The 27,962-nt window shown below is 40.2% G+C and overlaps 2 protein-coding genes across 4 annotated transcripts; one reads left to right on the top strand and one right to left on the bottom strand.

The window, feature by feature from the left end:
• Window positions 1–62: 62 nt before the first annotated feature.
• apex2 (APEX nuclease (apurinic/apyrimidinic endonuclease) 2) lies at window positions 63–4,544 on the bottom strand. The gene is made up of 6 exons (XM_042491233.1): window positions 4,400–4,544; window positions 4,218–4,301; window positions 3,098–3,278; window positions 2,673–2,816; window positions 2,246–2,315; window positions 63–1,351 (listed from the first exon to the last, which is right to left on the bottom strand). The coding sequence occupies exons 1-6, from the start codon at window positions 4,512–4,514 to the stop codon at window positions 212–214; spliced, it is 1,734 nt and encodes a 577-aa protein (XP_042347167.1). The 5' UTR covers window positions 4,515–4,544; the 3' UTR covers window positions 63–211.
• Window positions 3,185–27,213, top strand: zgc:162200 (uncharacterized protein LOC558638 homolog). 3 transcript variants are annotated; one of them, XM_042491231.1, is made up of 10 exons: window positions 3,185–3,264; window positions 7,041–7,373; window positions 9,543–9,755; window positions 9,955–10,107; window positions 12,594–13,103; window positions 15,887–16,765; window positions 18,069–18,245; window positions 21,396–21,547; window positions 23,130–23,490; window positions 24,741–27,213. In XM_042491231.1, the coding sequence occupies exons 2-10, from the start codon at window positions 7,122–7,124 to the stop codon at window positions 24,744–24,746; spliced, it is 2,703 nt and encodes a 900-aa protein (XP_042347165.1). In that variant the 5' UTR covers window positions 3,185–3,264; window positions 7,041–7,121; the 3' UTR covers window positions 24,747–27,213. The 3 variants fall into 3 exon arrangements, with proteins under 3 accessions (XP_042347165.1, XP_042347163.1, XP_042347166.1); XM_042491229.1 differs by lacking the exon at window positions 3,185–3,264 and adding an exon at window positions 4,842–5,009; XM_042491232.1 differs by lacking the exons at window positions 3,185–3,264; window positions 23,130–23,490 and adding an exon at window positions 4,842–5,009.
• Window positions 27,214–27,962: the final 749 nt, after the last annotated feature.

Raw genomic sequence — 27,962 nt, 5'->3', positions numbered from 1 at the left:
TCATCATCAAGCACCAAGAACAAAGAAAACCAAACTCAAAGTAATAGAAAACTACCGTCTTTTATTATTTAACAAAGAAAAAACAACACAGTCAACAATTAAAATGAGTGAAATTATGAAACGTCTGTGTAAAAGTTTAAGCTTTTTGGTTAAGATAAAAGTTTTAGTGATGATTCTGGAAAAGCAACTTTTGTTCAGAACAGTAAACGCGTCACTTCCCCTTATCAACCCACAAAAAGAAGTTACAGCGAGCCTCGGGGTTGGAGGAATGTCCCTGAGGACGAGCACATACAAAGAACTGTTTGCCCATGTTTGGCCCCTCTTTTTTCACAGTACGAAGCACGCAGGGCTCCCTGTGGACCTTACAAGAGGGGGGCGGCGGAGGTCCATGAAGCACTGACTTCCAAAACACTGACGAGGCCCCTTTTTTGGCATTTGAGCATCCCACAGTCGGCTGTGGGTGTGAATGTGTTGTTTTCATCTGTTTGTCATTTTGTTTCAGCAGCTGTGGTGAACCATCAAACTCAAGCTCAGTATCTGCAGGTACGCTGCTTGTGACTGAGGATGCGTCCTCGCTTGTGAACTCTTTTTGGGAGTTCTGTGATGAGGTAACTTTGTCCTCGCCGTTGGTTTTTTCACACTGCCTTACAGTGGCGTCAGTAGAGGGAACAACATTTGTATGTTTAGGTTTGAAAAAGGAAAGGAGGTTGCCCTGTGGCTTTGAAGAAGTCTTTACTGTCTTCGTCTTTTTCCCTTTTGGGACAACAGAGTCTGATGTTAACAACCGTTTTTTACCGGAGATGTTTCCAGCTCCGGATGGATTTAAATTCTCCCTCCTTTCCTCCTCTTCTTGAGATCCAGGTAATGCATCCCGCTGCTCAGACTGAGCTGATTTTTGGTCCACCCTCACGAGGAAGCGGGAAAGTTTCTGCTGCTTGCCAGCAAACTCTGGCAGGTAGCGCGTGCAGAGCGGAGGAGGCTTTGAACTCGGCAGGACAGGGCAGCTCAGTTTCCCCCACACGGGGCAGTGGTCTGACCCCTCCACCTCCGGCATGATGTCCGCTGCCACAAACTGCTCCTTGGCGAGCTGGCAGTCAGCGAATATGTAGTCGATGCGTGTGCCATAGTTGGTCTGCCGCGCTCCGGTCAGAGTGGACCAGCATGTGAAGGCGTTGGTGCGAGTTGGGTGGAAATAGCGAAAGGTGTCCACAAATTTCCCACCGTGGACTGGATCTGTTGAGGTTACTTCCGATTCTTCAACATGATCCTCATCAGTCATTCCCTCTTCTTGTTCTCCGCTGTGCAAAAAGCTATTCAGCCATTTCCTCCCGGGGTTTTCCCCAAAATCATCCTAAGTGATGAGAAAAACAAAGCTGGTGGTTTAATTATTATGAATATGCATCCTCTGTGCGCACGTGGCAGAAACATAACACTGGCAGTTTGCCACAGCTGGCCAATACTGAAACTTTGTCTTTTCACTTCCGTTTTTGTTCAGACTTATTGATCACACACAGAAAATTTGAAATTTAGAGGCGCTGGTGGCCAGAGTTTATTGACTTTGGACAGAGCCATGCTAACTGCTTAACAAGGCTGCAGCAATTAATCGATTAGTTGCCACCTAATTAATTATTGAGTCTGAATTTTTTTTTTTGTTATTTTTTATTTGAAGATGCTTGTCATCACGTCCACAGTCCCTACAAATGGATAAACAAGCTGTGTTTCTTTCTTTTTTCAACGAATGGCTATGAAAAAAGAGCCATAATGAAACATGAAATGAAATGAAGCAGTTTGGCTTCCCATGTTTTGTACATGTTACATTCATATTTTTTGACACGGAAAAGAATTCAATGAGAAAAAACAAAGTTAAGGATGTTTTGCCAGCACTGTATGCAAATGGGTTTGGGGGAAAATAGTTAAAACTTTCTGATTCCAGCCTCTTAAATGTGAATACTTTGTGTTTTTTTTACTTTGCCGTGACAGTAAACTGTCATTGTTTTTTAGACCCAAAAAACAAATTGAGAAAATAATCAACAATGAAAATAACTTAGTTGCAGCCCTGGTTGTTTGCCCCCATTTCCAGGTTTAACTGGTTTGCTAAGCTAACTGGCTGTTAGCTAGAACTTCATATTTACTATTCAGACATGAAAGTTGCATCAGTCTTTTCATTTGACTCTCTGCAAGATATCGAATGAGCAGAAGAAACAAGCAAAACACTTATGTGACAGTTTTCGAAACATTTACTTACAATATCACTGGGGTCGCAGTGGTCTATTTGCCGGTGAGATGTGTTAACATCTCCTAAAACAATCACATGGCTGAAAAACAACAGAAAAAAACATTGAGTCAGAATTTTTAAAGAAGAAAGGGGATCACAAAAAAGCTGCAAAGACTCTTATGGCACATTGTTCTAAGTAAGGTCTGACCATATACTGCTTCTTTTAGCAAATTATAAACTGCTTTAAGTTTCAATGAATATTATTGACCCATGACGTGAAACATGCATCTAAGTGCAAAAACAGGAAGGTACATGTGTGCCACTGCTCAAGCTCCAATTTGCAACAGCCGTAAAAGGCATTGTGTGACGCTGTTTGTGGTAAAAGCAGGATACAGCTGTGCCTCATGTACCTACAATCTTTGTTTTTAGTCTGTGCAAACTTTTTGTAAACTCTCACCTGCCATTTATCAGTAAAGCCTCAGCCCGACACTGAAGCAACTCGTAGAACTGAAGTTTGAACCGTTTTCGCTCTGGCTTCTCAGGGTCAGCCCGTGGACAGTATACGTTGATTACAGTAAGAGTTTTCTCTTTGTCCTGACACCTGTGGGGGTAAAAAAAGAGTCAAAAACAGACAACAGTTTACAAATACTTTGTACACACAGTGGAATATCCCATGCGGTCCTTGACAGTAATGTTTTTATTAATGTCTTGCAAAAAGAAACTCTAAATTAATCAAAATCTGGCTGCTCGTGAAGATGGATTTATTTACAGATGGTTGCTATTTATTTTTAAAATGATGAGAGTACATAAGCAGAGATAAATACTCAATACGACACATACAAATGTAAGAAAACCTCCAAGTGAAACATTTTTTTTCCTCACATGATCCTGTGCTGTGTGATAACGGCTCGTCCTTCATTGTCCAGAAGCTGCAGCTCCTCACTGGAGAACTCAGCCTGGTCCCCGTAACATCCAACAGCCCCTTCATGGTTGGTGAGCAGACCCGTGAGACCCTCCTCAGCAGCGAATGGAGTGGCACTGTCTTTACAGTAAGTGGCAACCCCTGTGCATGTCAGGAATATGAGGTTAATCAGCTTGTAGAGTGTAGTTTTTCTACAGCAGCTATAACACGTGTGTAACACTGGGCAATGGCATTACAAGGGTTTTTTTTAACCATTCAGTGACATTCAGTGAGGCAATATTTCATTCTTAGAGACTGTCCCTTATTTATCATAGGAGGGAGGTGTCTCAGGTGTGACTTGTATTATTATTTTTTAAAACATTCCTAAAGCTACAGATATTTTCCTTTGAGCCTCCGTGACTGATATGGGGAAAATGCATGACTCTCCCTTCCCCATGAATAATAGTTCTTAAAAAATATTCATACAAAATGTAGGTATGGAGCCAATACAACAAAGAAACATTACAGGAGTGAAAACTGTACATAACAGTCACAATATCAGTAATCCACAGTAGACTTTATTATATATTAAAAATGCACTCTTTGATGTTTGTAAATTAAAAACTGAATACGAAAATCCTGGAATAGGAAAAAAAAAGCCTTGTTTTTTTCATTATTGTCATGCAGTTAGCATTATGTGATTGGATATGGATGTGAACATTAAGCAAAATTTTAAATGACATGTAGAATAAAGTAATTTTGAAGATGCAAGCCTTGCACATACAGTAATGTGTCTTCAAATCTGACGCTAATTTCTGTTTTTGCAGTGTGTGGCTATGATAACTATGTCGTTTTTATGGTGTAGAATAAGAAATCACGTGTCACTTCTCAAAACCAAAATGAAAATCACACTCCCTCCCCAGAACTTAAAAAAATACTTTACATGCCTCCTTCATTTTGCATCACTCTCTTCCACTTATAAATAACAAACACTCCCTAAAACTTTGCGTCTTCTTGCCTGGGTGAACCAGATATAACTGGAAAGAAAAAAATGTATTTCCATGATTCAAAGACACAAAGTGATATGACAATGTAATGAACCTGAATAGCCGCTGCGTCCTCGACTGAAGCTGAAATAGGAGTTGTAGCCGTCAACAATGGCAGTTCTTTCATCAAGCAAGTCTCCTGTGAGGGGAAACATTTAGGATTTAACTTTTATAATAACAGACTAATGCATGTGATAACGTTGCATGACAGCCTCGCGTCTTCCAAACACCACTTACTTGTCACTTTTGTCTCTTGAACACAGATAATATCAGCATCCAGTGAATCAAGAGCATTTTTAATGCTGCCTTTAAACGTCCTTATGCCATTTATATTCCAGGTAACGAGCTTCATTGTTTAAAACTACCGTTGTTTGACTGAAAACACTGAAAAAACGTGCACATCCGGAAGTAAAAAGGAAGTAAAGAAAGGGCACGAGCGGAAGTGTATTTAATTTTTCCAATATTTATCTCCTATTTTGTGTTTGTCGCTAGAACAAAATTGTTGCTTTTTTTTAGCATTAGTATTTAATTTTAATATCTGGATGCACAGAAAATGTCAAGCTGTTGCATAAAATAAAAATAATATGATTGCATTTCTCCGTTGTCTAGCTAGAGGGGGTACTCGTGCTTTCACGTTTTCGGCGCGCTTTTGACACCGGAGACCTCACTGTATCTGAAACCAGAGAACCGGGTGGGAGGACGGGAGGCGGTTGTTCAGTAACCTGGGCTGGCTGTCGGTGTCCCCGGCTACTGTCGCGATTAGCAACCGTTGCCGCTGACAGCTCCACGAGGAAGTACACAGTCAACGTTTGACCCGCGAGCTCCATCTTTGAAATAAACCCAGAGGGTGAGTGGCTAGTTTGGCTAAAGGTAGCTGTGTGGCTAATTAGCTTGTCTGTTAGGACACGACTGACGTTATCGCCGGGGAACAACTCCGTGAGCCGGGTAATGTGATGTCGTCTATGCCGTTAAGCCCGTGTGGATGTAGTTAATTGCAAAGCTAAAAAGCTAACCGGCTACATTGTTCACCTCGTCGTAGCTGTTAGCATTACGGTGTCGTTAACGGCTAAAACTACTCCTGCTAGCTGTCCGGCCGTGTCTTGTTCTTAGTCCGGTGTCGTCTTGGGTTTTTGTATCCCTGTCAGAATATTTTCCACGCTGTCAGATCCTACTTTGGATTTATTATCACATATATGATGCCAACATATCTGCCTTCTTTAATTTACTCGTAGTCGATGCTATAAAGAAGTAGTTTACGGGACTGGATGAACAGATGCTCATGGGATGCATCATTTGGCACCGGACAACCCGGCTGGTGTTTCCATCTTCGGTCAAAAGAGAGGACACGAGGAAATGGGGGAAGTCCGCCCCACCCAGTTAGTTAATACGGGTGGTCGAAGTAACCTTAATCCATATACTGTCCACGGATATTTTGTGGAGTACCCCAGGGGATACGAGACTTAAACCAGCTGTCACAACTGTGTAGCTAACATTAGCTGTAGCTATCAGCTTATTCTGTGGAGCTGATGATGTTGAATAGTAATAACGTGGTCAGTGATGTGCACAGGCCAGCCTTGCATCCCAGTTTAATAGTGATGGTGAGGACACGAGGAACCATCAGCGATGATCTTTAATATACTGTGCTTGTTGGTTTTTATTTAAGGTGAACACAGTGGTGGATAAAGTACCTGAAAGCCACACTTGAGGTACAGGTATATAAGAGGCATTAAAGTCACCTATTAAATTATTTAGTCTTTAATTAACCAGGTTTGTTCCGTTGAGATTAGAGGTCGACTGATAATGTTTTTTAAGGGCTGATACTAATTATTATTAGTTGATGAGACAATATTGGCAACACAATAAAAATGAAAATTCTGCAGTCAGTATTTAAAATTTGGAATATAACAAATTCCAACACAAAACTTTAATTAAATACCTGTAGCAAATGTTTAATCAAAGCTAAAATTTGAACATAAAATACAGCAAGTTCCCAGCAACGTTTTTAAAAAAAATAATGTCAAGTGAAAATTTGAATAAAAAAGGAGTAAATAAAAAATAGTTTCCTGTGGTTTCACAAAGGAAAAGTTCCCTCCCTTGCTGTTACTTTCTTGACACTTTTTAATTATTAAATTTTATCGGTGATCATTAAGATTAAATATCGACACAGATAAACCAGGAATGGCTTTGTAAATAAGTGCAGAAAGCAGGCCAATGCACTATTGAGTATAAGACACAATGGTAAGTAAGATATCCTCATTAGAATATGACTTAAGTACAACTATCTGATATTTACTGTAGAATAAAAAGTACGTTTATGATATTAAATGTAATCAAGTACCATTAAGGGAAAGGAAAGTAAGTACAGCTTAAAGGACTTAAAGAACAAAATCCAGTTTTTCCTTCCCTCCGATTCTTTCATTCGTCTGGCCGTTCCTTCCTTCCTTTTTTTGTAGGATGTAACTAAACTGCTTATGGAAAATGTAATGGAGTAGAAGTATGCATTTATTTGGGAAATGTTGTGGAGTAAGAGTAAAACTTGGAAGAAATTTAACAATTCAAGCAAAGTACAGATACTCCCAAAATACTTAAGTACTGTAAAGAAATATAATGACTTTGTTACATCACTTGGTGAACAGCAGCAACGTGCTAGTTATAACTACTAACTAAATACTTGCAGACTGCAGCAGTTAGGTAATTTACAGCTTGGCTTTGTCTTGTGACCTTTTGAGCTGAAAAAGTTATCCCATTCAATCAGTCCCCAAAGTTAATCTTGCCCTTTGCTCAGTTTGTGTAACATTATGATTTACACAAAACCTCTTTGTCATACTGGTTATTGTTCTAAGTTGTTTACATAACTCTTTGTGTTTTGCTTCTGCAGTGTGGAGTAATGAGTGTGGGGGAGTGAAGGAGGCAGGTGTCCCAGAAGAACATTGGCAGACAAGTTGGAGGCCAGGCAAGGATGCTGGAGGCGGATGCAGACACAGCAGGTGCAGCTGCAGAGAGAGAAGGGGAAGCAGAGATGGGGAGCGGGGACTTGAGGGCTGAGGTGGTGCGGCTGACTCTGGAGCTCCAGGAGGCCACAGAGGAGAAACTGCAGGCAGCCCGCTATGGCCTGGTGGTGCTGGAGGAAAGTGCTGCCCTGAAGACGAAACATAGGCAGCTGGAAGAGGAGCATGAAGTGCTCAAAGGGGAGCTGCAGCAGCTTAGAGAGGTAGGAACACCCAGGGCCTTGTAGTTATATTTAGACAGCATCAGCCTTGTGAAGTTCTCAAACCCCTAGCTTTCCAAATGTTGTTTCCAATAACATGCAACTGCTTTGTGACCTTGTTTTACCACGCTGTTTTTGCACAGTGAAAGTAGATTTTTTTGCCTTTCATAAATACTCAGTTTATCTTTAAATCTAACTAGATTTTGTTTGATAAGATGCTGTTTCAAATTGAAACAAGCATTTCCTGAATTCATATGAAATCTATTTTCACAGAATGCTCTGGGATGTCATTTTTATAGCTCATGTTAAAAGAGACATTAGGTTTGAATATTTGTTAAAGGCATCTGAAAGCAACACAAATCAAGTGATGTTGCTCCGGGTTTAAACAAGATGTAATGGAACAGTAAAATCAAACATTTTTATTGTTTTGCCTGCACTGTACAAAATGGTTTTGACTTACCTGCTATCACATGACACTGTTAGCAAATCTAAATGCAGTCTAAATTTAAATGCCATCTATTGATGCTGCTCATTTTAATTTAACCATTGAGGCTGTCTTGCAGTGTCCCTAAGTAGTCTTACAAAGATACCATTGTTGTCTTTTTCATATGCACCAGTGACCGATGACACGGATTTGATTGCTCATCTCTAAATTACATTTTGGTGACTCCGTCGATCTGCTGCCACAATAACCATTCTGTTACAGCTGCGACCTCGTATGAGATATTCAGTGAGGAGGCTTGTGATCGTATGCTGAGTCAGTTGTGCCCTCATATGTCATCTGACGCTGATGGCGTCAGAGGGAGAACACTGTCAACTGATTAGGACATCCGGTTCTTTTAGAGCATAACATTTTCTCTGTTTATCTTAAACTGATTTTGATGCTTAACCGCACAGCATTAAGGATTAAATTAGGTTTTTGCCGGATAGTCGAGATAAAAAGATTAGACCAACATGTCAATGCTCAGATTAGCATGTAATCCATGTCTTTCACAGATTTATTGAAATTGTGGCATATGCTTCTCAATGCTGCTATGTTCTAAAGAAACTGTGTGCTTTGTAGTATTTTGAGTTAATCTTCTTCTTTTTAAAAAAAACAAAAACTGTTCATCATTGCACAGTAAAATAAACAACCTTTCCATTACCCGTGTTTGAACAAGTCAGTTTGTACAGCTGCGCTCCATCTGACAGTTACAGTTCCGCTTTTAAAGGTGCGTTTTGTGGAACTATTTGTGAGATTATTTTGATCATGCTTATGCTGACATAAAGCTGACTGACTGATGTGTGAGGGGTTAATATTACTTTATAATTACTGACTTTTTCACAAATGCACCAGATTGAACTTGAAGTTATTAGTATTGCTGAAAAAAACAGGTTTATGTAAGAAGGTAATCCTATAAAATTCAATCCCATCATGTGGGTGCATTTTTGGTTTAGCAGTTGTTTCATCCACCTATTTAAAAATTGAGACATTTAAAAATCCTGCTTACAAGCAGTTGGATATTTAGCAATAAATTTGAGCCAGAATAACACTAAAAGTGGGCCGTCCTGATGTTTTATAACCACGTATCAAGCAAAGCTCTTTATGTCTTGAGGGACGTAGTGGTACAGAATTTCAGCTATTTTTTCATAATCTGCGTGAACCTCATGTCTTGGCTGTTTACCTACCTCGGCTTTGGCAAGGTTTTAGCAAAGCAGAGCAGACTCATGTGTTGTGAATTGGCATCATTATATAACCACATCACGATGATCAGTTGAGCGTGTTTAGCAGAATGCTCATTTCATTTAACACCTTGTTTAATAGATCTTTCATGTGCAGGCATTGATGCATAATGTGTCAAGGTTACTGATTATAGCTATGAAGAAATGCCTGCTATAACAGGGCTAATTGTAATGTAGTAGGCTAATTTTAGCACATTGGGTGGATAGAAACACAGTAGAAAAAGCATGAAATCTGCTGTGAACCTCTGAGGTGTCTTGTTCACAAATCATAAAAAACATTTCCTCACTGTTAATTGGTTTAACAATATGATTATTACTTAATTTGTGTAAGATGCATAGGCATTTATTGCCTGGATATGAGTGCAGCCTGAATGTGTTTGTCTTTTAGCACCACAAAAATTGCTGCAGATTTTGCCCTATCCTTGACCCTTTTTTTTGTTTTTCGTAAAGGCATTTGCAGATTCTGTGAGCAGCCAGAAGCGTGCAGCTGCGGATGGAGAGTGCCGGGAGGAGAACCTGCTGCAGGAAACTGCCACGAAGGAGGCTGCCATGGCAACCCGCATGGAGGAACTCCAGGCAGAGCTCAAGCAATCACGCCTTGCTCTGAGCAATGCACATGCAGAGATCGATAGACTGGCGGTGGTCTCCTCCCAGCTTAAGAAGGTGTGGCAACTCACTCATACACCTGCACACGGGTTTTATTCTGTATACTATTAGTTCCTGTTTTGTCATGATTCATACAATGAAACCCTCAGTAGCCTCATTCCCAAAGTAAGATTAACTGTGCATGACATGAAATTGGTAATTGTGCAGTTCAAATTTTGTGCTTTGCACCAGCTTGATAGTGGTTTGTGTTTTACAGGAGTGTGAGTGTCTGGAGGCAGAAAAGGGCCATCAGAGGGATGAGATGAAGGAATATAAAGTTCGTGAGCTTCGCCAGTTGCAGGACAATGGCGAACTGGAAGAAGAGAACATATCTCTGCAAAAACAAGTGTCTGTGCTCAAGGAAAACCAGGTCAGTTATCACTTAAGCTAAAACGTTACCAAATGCTTCTACCTACAGACTGTAATTTAAAATGGATGGATAGATAGAAAATAAAAAGTAGATATACAGCATTGTACTATTGAACATGTCTGTGTGGGTGGAAAAGCATTTACATGAACATTGTGCCATACTATTGTTTTTATGCCTCCATGGCGGTGATAGCCGTGACCAGAAGAGTTACGTCTCAGGGTAATTTGTCCGTCCCATTCCAGTGAAAGCTATATCTCGAGGGCCTTTATGGAATTTCTTAAAATTTGGCACAAATATCAACTTTTGAATCAAGGATGAACTGATTAGATTTTAGTGGTCAAAGGTGAAGGTCACTGTGACCTCGTCTGTCTCATTTTCGTGAACATGACATCTTGCCTCGAGGGAATTTTCTCAAATTTTGTGCAAATATCCACTTGGACTCGAGGATAAACTGATTAGAATTTGGTGTTTAAAGGTCAGTGTGACCTCACAAAACATTTTTTTGGCCATAACTCAAGAATTCATCGCTAATTATGACAAATTTTCACTCAAATGCCAAAGAGAGTTAAATGATGAATTGATGACATTTTTCAACATTATTACTCAGAAACAGAAGGGGAAACATTTAATAAGATACTGAATCGGTGACTCTAATCTTGGGTGTCCATCTTGAAACTGCTGATTTGAAGCTCTTTCATGCTGCCGGGTGGAAGATGTGTGTGAAGCATCCATGTTTCAGGATTTGTAGCTTCTTTGCAGCAACATTTAAATCGTCATCTGTCATGGCTATATATGAGTCTGAACCGACATGGATACAAACTGTGACTGCAACTTGACTGATTCTCTGAGGCATACAGCTGTTAGGCGGTAATTCTAGTTTGCTCTATTTTTTTTCCTTACTTTGTTTTTAACTTTTTGGTTGTCAGTACACTGTGATGTGGTCATTGTAGTGCACTGTCTGTTTGCTTTTACCTTTCCTGCATGAGAACGAAACTGCTTTGCATGCAACAAACTTGTAATCTCAGTCACATGTTTGTTGACATAACTTCACCAGTGGCCAGTGTTAAAAGACAAGACAGACCAGTTGCTGGGTGATTAATGCTGTTAATTACAGATAATTAAGTACCTTCCAGAGCTGAGCACAAACATTTGTTCACATTTGTCAGTGAATTCCCAATTTGGCTGCATCCCCTGAGAGCTAAACATCACATCCAATGAAACATTTTGCTGGCAATAAGTGGCAGGAAATAAGGAGATAAATATAGCTGTAAGTAACACTATGGCAACCAGGCCTCAGTGTAGCAATCCTACTGTGTACAAGTGATTGCAGGGCATTTTAAAACACTTTTCAAGTCCTGGATGACTTTGAATGCTTGGAGAAATTATATGTTGTCCTGGAAATGTATTATTGCATTTTTAACTTTTAGCTGAGAACTAACTGTCAAACATTAAAGGACTGAATTAACAACACAGTTAAATTTTCACTAAAATCATGAAATTTAATTTAAAACAAAATTTTATGGGAAAAAAATACATATACACATAATGTTTTCATACACACATGCAGTTTTATTATTTACTTACATTCAAAACAGAACCAAGTTAAAAGCTCTTGATGTATTGTTTTACTTTCTGAAGGATGTTTATGTGTTTACTGTAATGTTATGTCATTGCATCAGTAAAAAAATACAGAACATGTTAGCGAAGAACATTTACTAAACATGAGCATACCTTCCAAATGCCCTTGACATTTTCTACAGTCGGCAAATCTTACTCTGTGTGCTCAAAATGCTCTGCAAAAACGTTGAAAAGGTCAGGTTCAGTATTCTTGTCGGTTGTTATATTAAGGATTTTATGTAACCTGTCATTGTTTAGATTGGTAAGGGTGTGAAACAAGTGCCTCCGAATTCAGATGTGCCTTCTGTGTATGTTGTCGCTCTGCCAAGACAAACTGTCCATGACTGGTTCTAAATGTAGCCGAGGCCTGTTAGTGTGTCCATGATCCTTCAGTGGGCTTTTAGATAGCGCAGTGTTTTGCCTCCACAGTCTCAGAAATCCATTTTTGTTATTTAAATGAAAGCTGTAAGTGATTTCTCAGTCATACAGCAGCAGCTTCAATACTAAATTTGATTTTATGTCTTTATTTTTTAAAAGCAAATATTGTTATTTTATGAATGCTGCATGTAAATATAAGCTTGGCAGCAAATAAGCAAAGTGGATGGAAAGATTATATAAAGAAAATGTATAGGATTTAGACTCTAAAGCAGTGGAAGGAACTGTACTTGTCCATTACAAAGAGAAAGTGGGTGTATGACTATATTTTTAAGACAAAGTGGGTGTGTGACTATAACACTATTGTGCTAAATGCAATGATAGTTATGTTTGTGTATTTGGACTAGATTGTGCATTCACATGTGTTGCATAAAACAGCAAAGAAACACCTATTTAAAAACAGCCCTCTGATCTTGCTCTTTTTGACATTTCAGGTTGAGTTTGAATCAATAAAGTTGGAGCTGACCCAGAAGAACGAGGAGCAGGAGGAGCTGCGAGCTCAGATGGAGGAGGCTGCGAGGCTGAGGGAGATAGCAGAGAGGCAGCTGGATGAGGCCCTGGAAGCCTTGAAGGAGGAGAGGGAGCAGAAGAACTGTCTGCGGCGAGAGCTCTCCGCCCTGACCCTTAACCCCTTTGATTCTGTGGGGAACCTGGAGCTCCACTTGGAGCAGCTGGATGACAGCCAGGAGGAGGGCCAGGGGGGAGAGGGAGAGGGCGAGGGAGAAGAACAGGACAGCGGCATTAATAACGGTCCTGGGTCTGCTCCCGGTTCTGCTCACCCTCCTCACTTGGGGGGCTCCAAAAGTAACGGCCTCATCCATCGCTACTCCACTCCACGCACCAGTGACGTGTTCCTGCGTGCTCCAGCGTCTGGGCTGGTGTCGGACCTGCTGAGCGAGCTGCACTTTTCAGACAGTCAGAAACTAAAACAGCAACTTCTACAGGTAGGCACAGCACAATCCTCTTTTTTTCCAAATATTAATAATAGGTTTTTCAGTAAATATACACACAACCATTCAAGCACACATAACTCACCCTCCCGGACACCCAAAAAGTATATAAATTGGGGAATAAATACACGAATAGATAAAAATTAATTAATTAATCGAAACATTGAGAATACAAAAATATAATAGTGCTAACAACAGTGATGGTTGACAAACAAAACAATATATTAATAAGAATAAATTATATGACAAAGAAGGGCCATTGATTTGTAATCAAAGTTCAGACCACAAAATAGTTTACCTATTACAAAAATTGTACTGCATATACAAACATGAACATGCTTACATTTTCACACACAAAATGCGTATATCTGTGCCCCTCTTTTAAATGTATTCATATGTGTTTTGATAGTAGAGCACCAAAGGAAAAAAAAGATTGCCTCAATAAAATATAAGAGCAGTGTTTACATGTTATATTATTGTTTTATTATAATATATTTTATTATTTAAATCAAAAAGAAATACGGTCCTGTCGTTTGAGATCTCAATAATAGCTTTTGCATCACTGTAACACAATGCACTCATTTATAAAGTGAATATTGAAATTCTTCTGTGACTCACAGAGCTGCATTCGTTTTTAGATTAAATGATCTGTTCTAATCAGGCTGAATAGTGAGGATGTCATACTGGTTGGCTGGTTTGTTTGTCTGTCTAAACTGTTGACGGGGATTTCTGCCACTTCCTGCTTTAGACCACATCCCTTGTACATTGGTGAAAGAGTGTGCCGCTCTATATCAATAAAACCACCTGGCACCGCAGTGCATAATTTAATAAAGTAGTTCTAAATCAAAGGGTCCTAGAAGAAATTCAAGAGAATCCCAAGAAATGGGGAATAGTTTATTTCACCGTTAAATTCTCTGTAGAGTCGAATCCAATGTGAGCAAGAGAGTAAAAATTCTGATCACAGGTTTCACTTCCTCCATGGTGATTTCCTCATCTGTAGTTGACAGCTGTAGTATTTTGGTTTTAATCCTTTCTGACAAGCAAAATCTTTTCAGATGAAGGTCCCTGAAGTGACATCTTATCAAATCGGTGGTCTATGACTTGATGTGTATAAATTTAGGGGTAGTTGACACGAAAAAGGTTGAGAACCACTGATCTGTTTCATTTCAACTCACACCTCATACACTTACGCCTCACAAATAAAATGTACTTTAGAAAATCAAGAATGCCTTGAATTGTGATCCCTCTCTGTCTGAAGGACATATATTATTCATAATGCACTTAAGTCGAGGGTTGGGTTAGCAAGCTACGACCTACCAGATGTTGGGTGTGGTGCCGAATGGGGTCAGCCACTGTTCTACATGAAAAATGCATTAAGAAGAGTTAAAGGTGGTGGGGGGAGAAATTTGTTCTTCATGAGAACTGTCTTTTTGTCTTATCAGCAATCAGTGTTGGTCTTGCTTTGAACAGAAATGGATGCTTATGAACATTTTCATGCATTTAAAGGGGACCTATTATGCTTTTCTGTATTTTCTGTCATATATTTAGGTAAATGAGGTAAATGTATGTAAAATAAATCCCTGTGAGCAAAAACCTCAGGCATCCGACCATTCTGAATACTCTGTTACAGCTTTTTCTACTCTGGCTACAGTATAACATCATCGGGTGCCTTTTTTTTTTTATGTGCTCAGGCACGCTAGTGTTCATATTACGAAGCCTATGCTGCTACATGAAGTTATTAACGAACACCAGGAAAACATGTAAACATACTTGTCGATGCCAAAAATGTATACCTGATTTCAGATCAAATTCCTGCTAGAACATGTGTGGTTGTGTTAAGAAGCTTTTATTGGTGTATTTTCTCTGTAGAAAGTGACACTATTCATTTACAGTCAACTAAAAAGACAGTACAGAGACGACAAGATACAGATGACCTGGAAATGCTGGAAGGTCTGTCCAGAGCAGACTGGGCTTTTTTGGGAGGGAGGTTTAACCCCGTTTCTACTGAACAAAAAAATTAACTAAAACATGTTATCATCTGGCTATTTTATTTTAATGTAAAAGGTTACAATCAGCATTCACGCCCAATTCAAATGACTCTGCAGTAGTCTCATGATTGGCATTGATGGAAAAACAACAACTTGGTGGACACTCTGTTTACCCCCTTGAGCGTTGAGTCAGTGAGGCGCCTTCACAAAAGACCATCCATCTCCATCCAAGAAACACTCAATCATGGTTCCAAATTGGTCTGCAGAGTTAGAAAGAGACACTGAAAAAGTCAGAGATGTAAAAAATAAGTAGCCTCCATAAAATTTTCACTGGCCTCCAAGCTGCTTCTAAATGTTGACTAACCTGTTCTCCAGCCTGTCCATAACATCGAATATGACACACCAGAAAAAACTGCAGAAAGGCACTCTCGTCTGCTGCAGAGCTTCGTACACGGCTCTAGTCTACTGATAATGGGAAAGGGATCTGTCGCCTTTTTTATTGGGTTTTTCCGTGTTAAAAAAATCTGCGTATACTTGGTAATTTTCGCAGAAAAGAGGTATAAAAGAGACAGATGCTAAATGGAGCGTTTCAGACAGAGGGTGAATGCAGGTGTACCGCCACAGGAGGTATGAGTAGAATAACGTTTTTTGACCATGAAAGCATGTAAACACATTCTACTAGAAACCTTAAATACAAGTGTCACTCTGAAAATGAGCATTATCTGTCCATTTCAAGATGCATGTGTTCATTCCTCTCAAGACTTTAATCTTTTGTGTTTGTGTACCCAGGCAGAACGAGAGAAATCCGGTCTGACAAGCAAAGTGGAGGAACTCCAGATGCAGCTGATGATGACCAAACAGGCACTCAGTCAGCAAGAGGACAAAGTCGGATCTCTCACCCAGCAGCTGGATGCTGTGCAGAACAGCCAGCAGCACAACCAGGATGCAGACGACAGGGGAGATGATGAGACGGAGAACGGAGGCGACGGAAATGCAGTCTTTGACTATGAAGTAGACACCAAGAGCAAGGAAGTGCTGGAGGCGCGCATGCGTTCAGCCAGCGAAGAGCTTCTGAAGCTACGAGATGAACTGTCTCAGGCAGGTGCTCGTTATAACACGCTGGAGCACAGGTACAAGCAGGAGAAGGATCGTTGGAGGGCAGAGGCCCAGGAGCTGGCTGACAAGATCCGTCAATGCATCAAGTCCAGCAAGCAGGACCAGGAGCGCATCAGCGAGCTGGAGAAGGAGATCGGAGCCACACGGAAAGTGGCCATTGATTCGGAAGGGCACTTGAGCGTCGCCCAGGAAGAGCTACTGGCTTTCTCTGAGGAGCTCTCCAACCTCTATCACCACATCTGCGTGTGCAACAACTTGACACCCAAACGAGTCACTCTGGACTATTACCGTGATGGTGCGAGGTCAAGTGCTGGAGGTGGTGCACGACGATCACACTACGTCTACCCCCAGCACAATGCCCAGAAGAAGCCACGAGGTAATGACATGTTCAGCTCCAAAGCTTCTGCACTGCAGTTTATGGGGGAGGTGGACAGTGCAGGAACCAGCACAGAGTCCCCTACCTGCCCTGGATCCCCCACCCTGGATTTTAGGGACCCTTCAAACGTCCGCAACTTGGTAGCGGTCATCCGTTGCCAGATCAAACACCTTCGGGTAAGACAGCACTTCTTATCACACGCAGAATGTCAGTCAAGGGAGTGATAACTCGACTAGAACTTGATTATTTTTTTAACTGAAACTGTTAAATCTCTGTCTCCTTCATTTTGGGTCGATCACTGAAAGTGAGGCTTTTGTTCTGAGTGAGGCCTTCCCTCCTTCACAAATTTCTCACTGAGCCTAAAGCTCAGCTCAGACTGTTGGATGTAGTTGAGTAGTTCCCATGTCAGTTTAAATCCAACGCCTGGTGTGGGACTTGTTGACACGTGTGCTTGTGTGTGTGGGTTTGAATGGATTGGATTATCAGGGGTCAAAGTTGAATTGTGGCTTTCTCTACAGAGAATCCTTTCAGAAAACAGCAGCGTCTGCAACATGGGGAACTTGTGAAACACAGTTTGAAACACATGCTGTTGGTCTTTTACTTCTTTTATTTCTGAAAATATATTTCACAGGTTTATAATACATGTATATACGTGATTGGTCAACTAATTGATGAGGCTAAATATTGCCACCTTGCTAATTGGCACAAGAAATACTTGTCAGTTAGACTTTAATAAATAGAGGAAAATGGGCGGGGTTTGGATCGGTATGTGAGACTAACCAGCGGCTCTGATTATCAATGGCTCTCCCTCTCTCTTTCTTTCACACATGCACAAACACACACACATGTGCTTTCTCATGGATAGAGCAGCATGTGCTGTCCACGCACATTCAAGGCAGAAGTGATGTCAGTGCCTCACGCATTTGTGCGGGATGAATGTCTTCTTGCTAGGCTGAACAACAAGAGAGGTGTTTAATGTACGGAGGATCCTAAGATGCCTGGACACGTGTCACTTTGCGTGCATGCTCACTATGACAGAGTTTCTTTTGTAGGATAATGAGCAATTTTTCTATGCATGTTGCAAAGCTACACATTTCAGCGTCATTTTCAATACTATCAGGTTTTTGAAAAATGTGATTAATTATTTTAAATAGCTCTTATGATGTGCTCTTTTAACTGTTTTTGAGTATTTCCATACTTTTAGGTCAGTAAACTACTCTTAAGTTTAACTTTGGTTGAAACATCAGGGTTATTATTTGTTGGGAACATCTCTAGTATAGTATTGTTAAGAAAACTAAGATTAATTTTACACATTTTAAACAGATTGTTTGGTTTGAGCCATTGTTGATAATCTGATATATGGATATATTATGTATTTTTTTTAAAAATCAATACCATAATATAGAGTTTTTCCGTACAAAGATTTTCACAAAATGTTCACTGAAACAAACACATTGAACTCATTTTGTGCTCTCTCAGGTGGCGGTGGACCTCTGTCGTCAGAGGGGCGCGATGCCTTACTCAGGGTTCAGCAGTGGAGAGTCGGAGCGGGATGCTGAGAGCCTCATGGAAGAAGTACTCAAACTCAAGTCACTTCTCAGCACCAAGAGAGAACAGATTGCAACCCTCAGGACTGTCCTGAAGGCTAACAAACAGGTAGGTCACGGAAAACACCGATTACACCTCGGTGTTCCCTTTCGATATCTTTGCACGGTTTTAGAACCTTTTAAAGCCCAGTATACACTGATCGCACAGTGTGAGCACACTAATCGCAGACATTTACTCATACAGTATGAGTTGGAATTGACAACATATCTAAAATCATACAGTGTATGCCCAGCTTTAGTCTAGTAGCAGGAAAATGTCTCATTTTGGGGTATTGCTTTAAATCCACTCGACCTGTCAGGGACATTCCCTAAAACCCAAATTCTCTAATGTCCAAGGCCAATATTGGAATCCAGTCATTAAACATAAGCTATCTGACATTTGTCTGTTTTGGCTTTCGATGCCTCATCTTTTTCTTTGTTTGTACATAAGAAGACAGGCTCTTTGGTACAGAGGGATTTTCATGAAATGTAGTCTTACTTTTGTTGTAAATATTCATTACCCTCTCTGAATAAGGACCAGAGCAAAGAAACCAGGTCTTAATGATCATCCACACGTAATCTTGTCATAAGCAGTATGGATGATCTGTATTATCAGTGTCTTGTCTAGACAGTCTATTGTGCTCACATGGTGCTGCACCTGGACTACAGTGTGATGTTGCACTCCTCAGAGATTGAACTCTGCTCCTCCTCGTCCCCTTTCCTGTGGCTCAAGCACTGCGTGACCTGCTTCTGTCGTTCCTTAGCTGTCACTCTCCCTTTCTCACACACACACGCACACAAACACTCGAGGTAATCGGTTTGGCTGATCCGTGCTCGCATACAGCAGTTTACCTTCTCAAGTCTGATTTGATTTAACTTCACTGTCAGGAAAGAATCTGAAATTTGTCTTGTGTCTCAGGACATTAAACGTTTCACATAAATACACATGAATGCAAAAATACAAAACAAGCATTTCCCAAAAAGAGAAACCCCTACAACAAGCACTACCAATCACATGAGACTACAAACGCTGAATGCAGTGGAAAAAATGAATCACTCCTGTTACATTCAGTATTTGTCCTTTGTACACTGAGGCTTCTTAGAAGCCATTTACAGGACAATGATGGCCATCCATTTCTTCTTCTGATGTAATCAAGGTTTTAACGCATTTTTTGCATTGTTTTTTGGATTTAAGTCATAGACCTGGTGATATGCTGCATTAGGTATACAAGACATAAGGTGATCACTCAAGAGGTACTGTTTTCTGTCCGTCTCCATTATCAAATGTTTTTGTTTACTTTCCTAACGCTGATACAAACTGCTCTTAAACAGAGGTTATGCTGTGACACGGTGACCATTATAACTTTGATGTCTGATTACATTTAATAAAAAACTACAAATTTAAATCTTTATTTTTGAACGGTGTTCCCCACCCTGCAGTAGAGGCCTCCCTTGCCTCAGTACATGCATACAAGAGATAAATACCTTTTTCAAATTATCATTAAAACCATGCTTGATTACCCATCACACTTTGAAAAACTCATGGCAGGTAATGTCCAGCATCAACCAACAAGTTAGCAACCGTCTCCCAAATGTAGGTGTGGGTTTGCTTTGCTGTTCCATTGTTTACAGAGCGGGTGTGAAGCAGGCAAACCCAGTGATGCTACTTGTCCTTTGTCCTCGTCTACAGAGACACAGACACTAAAGCAAGCATTTGTCATGTTGCATTTTTGATGTGGTTGTCATGTTTACACAATGTATTGGCTATGTTATTATTTTTAATTAATGCAAACAAAAAGTGCTGCTAATTTTATTTTTGATTGTTAATATAAAACTCGGTGTGTATCAGTGTTTTTTGGACAATTTCTGCTTATTTTAAAAACAGTGATAGTTCTGACAACTTTATTAATTTCTGTCACCATAATCATGATCTAAAATTTTTGCACCGTTTCGTCTCTAGTGTATACATGTATCAGTTAATAGGAGAAGTAATCCTCAGTTTCTTAAAAAGATAATTATCCAGCAATGTTGTGCAGCAATGTTTAAAAACACTCAGCATTGTTCTGAAGGTATTTCCAGACATATGAAAGACTCTTCTAACTTGATAGTTACTTCCGTGACCCAAGTTGATGCTTATATATACATGAGAAGCACAAACGAGGACTATGGTTTCCGTAGAATTCTTGGGTTTGATGGTACCATCAGTTTGAAGTAAGTGCATCATTAACTTATGAGTCTATTGTAAATCATTCATGATAATATGGATTTTGACAAGGGTTCAACAGATTATCATCAGCGGCTGCTGTATTCTTCTTTTTTGAAATTATCAGAATCATATTGGAGTTTTTGTTTTTAATCTGATTGCTAATACAATTAAACAATTCAATTCTCTGGCTCTGATGCAGCCACCACTCTCTCTTTCTGTAGTCACCACTCAGTAGTTTTACTAAGAGTCCCACCCACGGCACCAACTGATTTGTTACATACATTACTGAGTCACAGACGGGCAAAGTTGAACGCAGACTGGAGCTGCTCCGGTGAGCGAGCAGAGCTGTGGGTCAAACATTAAGCAACAGATATTACTGAAGTTGCGATAAACACAGTCCTGTTTACTGAAGTTGCAAAAACACGCAGTGGTTTCTTTGGTGACAATCTGCCTTGGCAGAAAAAAATATCAAGAGAAAAATGGTAGCTACTGGATGTGTGTTAACTCCTGTTCTGAGAGTACAAAAACTGCAAAGAGAAGAAGGAGTGAGACGACGCCTGGGCTTTTCCAAGACAACATGAGAGGGAGATGTGACCCATGACTAGATTTAGTAGTTAATATAAAAATGCAGCACTGTGAGGATACAGACATTTCAGACACAAGATACATATATATATATATAAAAACACACAGACTAAAGTAAAGGCCTAAAATTGCAGTATTGGAGTATTGCTCTCAACTAACACAAGCAATATCTCTTTTCAAGATAACGTTTAAAAGGCCTCTTTTGCAGCATTTACTTAAGCAAATAAATAAAGGCACTGAAATAAAGTGTAGTGATGGAGTGTGTGGTTATCTGTTTTTTTTGACACTTAAGATTTGAATATTTACTGCAAATAATTTTGGCGTCAAATGCTAGCTATCAGTCTCCTTGGTTACTCATAATCGTGGTTTAGCGGAATGATGGTGCTACAATAGCATGTGATGGTGTGATTGTCTTTCTCGTCGATGCAGACTGCAGAGTTGGCCCTGTCCAATTTGAAAACCAAGTACGAGACAGAGAAGAGCATGGTGTCAGAGACCATGATGAAACTGCGGAACGAGCTCAAAGCCTTGAAGGAGGACGCCGCCACCTTCTCTTCACTGCGAGTCATGTTTGCCAGTCGGTAAGTTTGCCTTTTTATGCACGAGAAGAAAATAAACATTCAATTCAGCAGATACAAAATAAAAATCCCTGTATTTAGTTTGTACACTGAGAGAGTAGATCTTTAATTCCTTTATAATTTTTTTAAGATGAAACATGTTAATTAGTTCTGATTTTGCGCTCTTTGCTAGTGTTTTTCATGCTTAGTAACGGTGCTCTTGTTGTGGTACAGCTTCTGCTACCACTCATGTAATAAGCTTACCATGCTTATTACGCCTGTGGACAATCCACTGGTTCACATGAAGATTATGAACCACATGCTCAGCCCTGTGCCGATGGGGGAGGAGGCGAGGACAGATTTGTCCCATCAAGCCAGGTCACCTTAGGAAAGGAGAGGCCTTATGTTGGCTGCATATGGGTGGGGCATTAGATAGGGTGGGAAGGTGCTGTCAAGGGCTAAACTTACTTGGGCTGTACCGAATAATTTGAAGCTTCACTCACGACATTGCCATTCACATTCTAAATCAAGATTTGAATGCTGTGCAGCTTTTTTCCTTTTTTTCTGTCTGTTTATTCTGTTTAAACCCAGTATCTCTGCACAGTTGGAGATAAAGATTAGGATACACTATAATTATCAGTATTTGTATAAAAGATTTCAGTGGTAGCGTTGTAGGATTGTCTGCAACTTGTGTGATCCAAACATTTCCTATAAATAACTCCAGAGAGTGTTGTAAAGTCCAAAAGCCCAAAATTATTGAATATAAGATAGATGCAATCATTGATAGATGCAAAAAAAAACCATTTGGTACAGCCCTAAAACTTACATTCACTAATCACTAACCTCTTCCGTGAATCAGTTGGCATGGGTAATTGTTTGGAGGAGTGTTTTTGTGTTGGTTTGAGTGAACTAATTGTTCTTTTCTCTCCCCCCTTGCCTTGTCATTGTTTTTATAATTGACAATAAAACTTTTGTTGTTAATTGCCAGAGAAGCCTCTTAGTCATGCATTACCTGTCTGGGTCGCTCCAGACAGTTATGAGCTGGTATTTGATTATCCCTAAGAAGGATTGGAGAACAGACAGTGGTCAAGGACTACTCTGTGTAACAAGCTAAAGATTACAGCTTCAAAGATCCTCTTATTTATAATCAAGTTTTGTGGTGCCATCATGTGGATGACTCAAGTGACTGCATTTCTACAGTAGTTTAGGAAGAGGAAGTGTCCTCTTAATCCAGCTAAACTATTTTCTTAGAGTTGTCATTTTCACATGCACCCCTCTTTTCTTTCTCTTAAAGTTATATTTTGTAGGCAATCAACATAAAACTAATGAAGTGCTCATACAACTGTTTCTAAGAAGATTTGCTTTTACACCATCTTAGTTAATGTTGAGGATTTGCAGATTTGTTTTGTTTGTTTGTTTTATATCATTGTAAATTCAGTAATTTGGGTGTATAAAAACAGAAAGATCACAGCTGGTATTCAAAATGTGTGTCTACAACACTATAAGTCATGTTTAGCATGTGTGTCGTGTGTTTTCGGATTTACACTTTAATGTGTTTTTGCCTGCTTGTGCATGTTGCATCTTCTCATTGTGCACGATCTCTCAGGTGTGACCAGTATGTCACCCAGTTGGATGAGATGCAGAGGCAGCTGGCAGCAGCCGAAGACGAGAAGAAGACACTGAATTCTCTGCTGCGTATGGCCATCCAGCAGAAGCTGGCTCTCACTCAGCGTCTGGAGGACCTGGAAGCCCCTCTGTCTCCCCACAGCTTGAACAGCAGCCCCCGCCGCTCCCGGGCCAAAGAGCTCGCCACCAAGTCAGGCCGGGCTCCACGGAGCCCCCGGAGCAGTCCTGCTCGCCCTCCACTGAGAAGCAGTCCACGAGCTAGCCCTGTTCTCGGCGGCAGCGTTTCTGCTATGGCCACGCACCACCTGCGAAGCTTAACCCGAAGCCTCCACACAAGCCCTGTAAGAACCTCTCTCTCTCTTTGTCCCGACAACCAAATCCAGACAAGCAGCCGATCTTCCAGAGGCAAAGGTCTCCCACGGGACGCCACCTTCGTTAGAAGTCATAGTGTCAGTGATGTTTTTAACACAGATTTGAGTCCCGGCTCCTCTCCAACACGTAAAAGCTCCACCAGCTCTGTGAACAGCGAGTTAATGGTTAAAAAAACACAAGTTAGTGATACAAGAAAAGGTCGGAGAGCTTCGGTCCCTGTACGTCAGGACACCTTCATTACAACTCGTGTTGTACCCGCCTCGTCCTCCAGGCTAAAGTCTTCCTTGTTTTCCTCCTCCACAGAGAATCTAACCTCTACTAAAACTTTGCGTGTGTATCCTAACACATCTGAAGCATGTGGTGAAAGTAAACAAAAGCCTGATCTAAAGCCCAGCGTAGATCCTTCTGTGAGAAGAAAACAGCTGAGTTACAGGTCTAATTCTGTGCAAGCAGCAGCTGCATGCCGAAACACGTACCAGTCAGACGCAGCCTCTTCTCAGTCCAGCGCTAAATCTTCAGCGGCGCTGACAGCCGCAGCCCAACCGGTTCACAATCCACCTGTTAGGAACAGGATGACAGGGATCTGCAGAGAGTCGAGGCGTAGATTATCCACCTCCACGAGCAGAACCACCGAGGAATCGCTCATTAATGTTAGTAAGAGCTCCGGTAATAAAGCTCAGGGCACACCTGCCAGGCCCCGCAGCGCACACTCCAAATCATCTCGCAGGCGATGAGATAAGCAGCCTGCAGATTAATGCTCTAAACTAAACTACTTTAGCCATAGCAATTAGAATTATAATGCTCTACCTGCAGTTCTTGTTGAATCTGAGTTATTCATATATTCTTATAATTTTTTATTGAGAAAACAAAAAGGTTCACATATTTTTGTTGATATTTGGAATGCAAAAACTTTGAAGCATAATATCTCAAAACTGCAGACAGATAGAATTTTATCATTCTAATGTTAATCCTACAAAACATGAAATAAGCTGTTGTTAATATTTGTGTGTTTTTGCATAGAATTTGTTTAGAATTTATCGGGGTAAAGAATTGGTTTTATACATCTCATGTAGCTGTTAAACACCCTTATTTGCTGATCCTTTATATGTTTATCAATCCATTTATCCTTATTGATTACCCTCACTTTTTCCACATAATTTATTTTATTTATTTTGAACTAAACATGTTTTTTTGTCTCTGTCTCACCCTGTCTCTGTAGCGCTGAAACACTCCTTCCATTACTCCAAACCCCTTCTTCTCCATAAGGACCTGTCTCCATGTTGACTCCCCAGGCTCCCTCCTCCTTTCCTGACTCAAGACATCCTGTCCATCCCAGATATGATGCAACATTCCCCAATCTACCCACCAGAACCATGGATTTAAAAAAAAAATAAAAAAAAAAAAAATCTCTCATCCCGCCCTCTTGGTTTTCTCTGCTCGGAGCGGAGAAACCTGCATGCAGCCTGGAGAAGGATGAAGAGACAAAATGTGCTGCTCATTGCTCTGTGAAGTCATTGACTGTCTTTGTCCCTGAGTGGATCCAACTTCCATCTGGTCTTGTTCAAGGCTGCTGTGTGTTGTGGTGAACCATTGACAGTATTTATCCCAGAACGAGAGACTTTTGGTGTGCAGTATTTACTGTCCTCAGACTCTGAATCAAGGCTACGATCTGTTTTAAGTCTTTACACTCTTGCCTTTAGTCTGGCGTCCCGGTCAGGCCTGTCTGGCGTCTTTTAGTGTCTGTAAGCCATTAGATCATCTGTGATAGCTCTCCCAGGTAGATGTTTTTGTAGAACAAGCAGCCTTAACATAACTGCTATCCCACGTGTAGAGAGCTTGCTATTGTCTTGAATTTCCCCCCTTCGACCGGTGGTACGGTTACAGTAAAAGCCCCTTTTTTTTAATCCTGTTACATGTCTGGCTCTTTGGCTTCAGCCACACCCTTTAACTCGAGGTCAGTAAACATTTCATTAATGGAAACAAATCAGCCATAAGTTCACCACCTCAGGTCAAAAAGAGTAATCAAACACATGATTTGGGCAACTTTTAACGTGCATCTTACTTTGCAAACTATGCAGACCAAGTCAGGACAGTGCCTGTACATTTCCCGCTGTTCTTTAGGGTCAGGGTGGCTCTTAATAAGCAGCTTTTGGAGGTCATGCGGGGGTGCTAAGCGGCAGAGATGCAAGCATCCCATTGGCTGATAATGTAATTTCCTGCTTGTTTGCCTGTAGGCTTTAAAACTCACTGTTTCACATCACTTAAAGTGGCTTGGTTTACCTAAAATTAATACTAACATGGGCCATGCACATTTCTATTGATTACATAATCATAATAACAGTTTCCATCTAGCTTCTGCTTTTTCTCACTGCTTCAAAAAGCTAAGCAACAATGCTCATGTTTCCATCATTCAGTGTCGCCATGCTTTTGTCTGCTTCCAAAATAAGCATGTTGTTACGAGCTAGTATTACCCACAAGAAGCTGGTTTTCGTCTCCTGTGGCTGCAGCAGCCATCGTTCTCACTTAGGAATGCTGATAGTGCTAGCAGGCTGCTGTTAGAGTCGCTGCTTGTAGAAAAGTTAAATAATAACATCGTCCCTTAATTTTAAAAGCACATCACTGTGCTTTAAATCTAGTTTGTGACTAAAAACAAAGAATAAATACATTTTGAAAAGCAAAAATATTTCAAAGAGAGACTTAACTCCAATGTGACATCGCTTTGCTAAGCGGAGCTCCTTTTTCTTGCAAAAATGCAAAGTGAGAAAAACATGTAAATGTACATGTATCTGCTTATTACCCAACATAGGCTGCTTTTAGATTAGTTTGAGGCCAGAGCTGTGAGCTGACGAAAGCAGCACATACTGTATGTAAACACTGGCACTGAAACAACACTTGTCTCACTGAATGCAGTTTAAATTTAAATTGAATCGACCCGATGAGACCAATCATGATCTCTAAGACCACATTTGGAAACGGCTGTTTGAAAAAATGAGAACTGAATGCAAACAAAATGTTGACATCTTTCTTTTTTTTTTAAACTCAACTGTCCTGTGGTTTAGTAGAAGAGGCCACGTCCTGCTGATTTTATTTTTAGTGCCTTGGTTTTGATCTTGTATGTTGTTTTTAGACTACATCACATTTTCTAAATAGAGGCTACTACTCAACACTGTAGTTGTGATTTTTTTTTTTTTTTTTTTTTGAAGGTATGTTTTATTTACTTTTGAGGAAACTCATCGAGCAGTGTTCGCACTGAATAAAGCTATGTCTCATTTTGGTCAAAATATTTTCACTTTTTAGCCGGCATGCCTTGTATGAACACATTAGTAATACTAATGAATAATGAATGCAGAAAATCAAGGGCATAATGTCAAAAACATCATAGATAGAAGGTTGAATTCGTTAGCTAAAAAGTGAAAATTCTTTGCCATTGTGTCCAGTTGCTTCGAAGGTTGTAAATGGATTTCTTAATCTATTTAATTCACTCCGCAGATGTGTGTATAATTTAATTACCATTGTTGTATAATATTTTAACTGTATTTATGTGGTCTGCGTTCTGTGTAAATTGAGGACGACGTGCACACACTCTGCATAACACATTTGATGGTCCTCAACTTTTTTTTGTGTATGCAGTTTCCTTTAAATGACCTGTGAACCACTTTTGTCATGAAGAATAAAAACAAGCCAACACTGTATGTGAATTGTGGCCTTTTCAGTTCAACACTTTTGGAATATTGACATGCTTATAGTTTATTTTCTGGGGTTATACAGCAGGTTACTATTGTTTTCTGGTAAAGTTTCTGCTAAATAGAGCATATGGTCTGTGACGGTAAAAGCACTCGTTTAAAAGATTTTTTTTTAAACTATCAGGGAATGAAATGAGAGAAAGTCAACATCACCAGTCATCCAAGCTGCATAATCAGTTTTGCTCTACATTTTAAATAAACTTCTGTTGAGTCAGGAGTCAAAGAGGTGACTCAGCTGAGCAGCTTGACTAATATCAGAGTTTCCGTCTCAGGCCGACTGTAACGTGCAAAGACAGCCCTTGATTGACCCAACAACCTGGGGTTGTCCAGACATGATCAACCTTGCGTAAATGTTCCTTTGTGACTTGAGAAATTAAAAAAAATCCACTGTAGATGATCTAATCTGTTGAAAAACACAGGCACCAGTGCTAATCGAAACAAAAAAATTCAAAATTCAAAAAAATTTACCAACTGTTTTACGTAGATACTGAACCTCTAATCTAGGACGTGTACAACACAGATTAAAGCCCATAATGAGTTCTGAGTTCTTCAAAACGATTTGGAGACAGACCATCAAAATCCTTAATCTGTGGTGGATTATTTCTGTGAACATGGAGCAACATATTCAATTTACAGCAGACTCTTAACTGTTGGAGCCTCGGTCTAAGGCCATTTTTTAATCTAGTTCACCTATAGTC

This window comes from Plectropomus leopardus, chromosome 8, assembly GCF_008729295.1.
Source record: "Plectropomus leopardus isolate mb chromosome 8, YSFRI_Pleo_2.0, whole genome shotgun sequence".
Classification (NCBI taxonomy): Eukaryota; Metazoa; Chordata; class Actinopteri; order Perciformes; family Serranidae; genus Plectropomus; species Plectropomus leopardus.
This window is presented reverse-complemented; position numbering and strand designations above follow the sequence as displayed.

What these genes read in the sequence shown, in the direction of transcription:
- apex2 (XM_042491233.1), bottom strand. Translation starts at nt 4,514, where the DNA reads ATGAAGCTCGTTACCTGGAATATAAATGGCATAAGGACGTTTAAAGGC. An exon ending in AGGACGCAGCGGCTATTCAG is followed by an intron (nt 3,279 to 4,217) that starts GTTCATTACATT and finishes TGACATGCACAG; the next exon opens with GGGTTGCCACTTACTGTAAA. An exon ending in ATCACACAGCACAGGATCAT is followed by an intron (nt 2,817 to 3,097) that starts GTGAGGAAAAAA and finishes TTACCCCCACAG; the next exon opens with GTGTCAGGACAAAGAGAAAA.
- zgc:162200 (XM_042491231.1), top strand. Translation starts at nt 7,122, where the DNA reads ATGCTGGAGGCGGATGCAGACACAGCAGGTGCAGCTGCAGAGAGAGAA. An exon ending in AGCTGCAGCAGCTTAGAGAG is followed by an intron (nt 7,374 to 9,542) that starts GTAGGAACACCC and finishes TTTTTCGTAAAG; the next exon opens with GCATTTGCAGATTCTGTGAG. An exon ending in TCTCCTCCCAGCTTAAGAAG is followed by an intron (nt 9,756 to 9,954) that starts GTGTGGCAACTC and finishes TGTGTTTTACAG; the next exon opens with GAGTGTGAGTGTCTGGAGGC.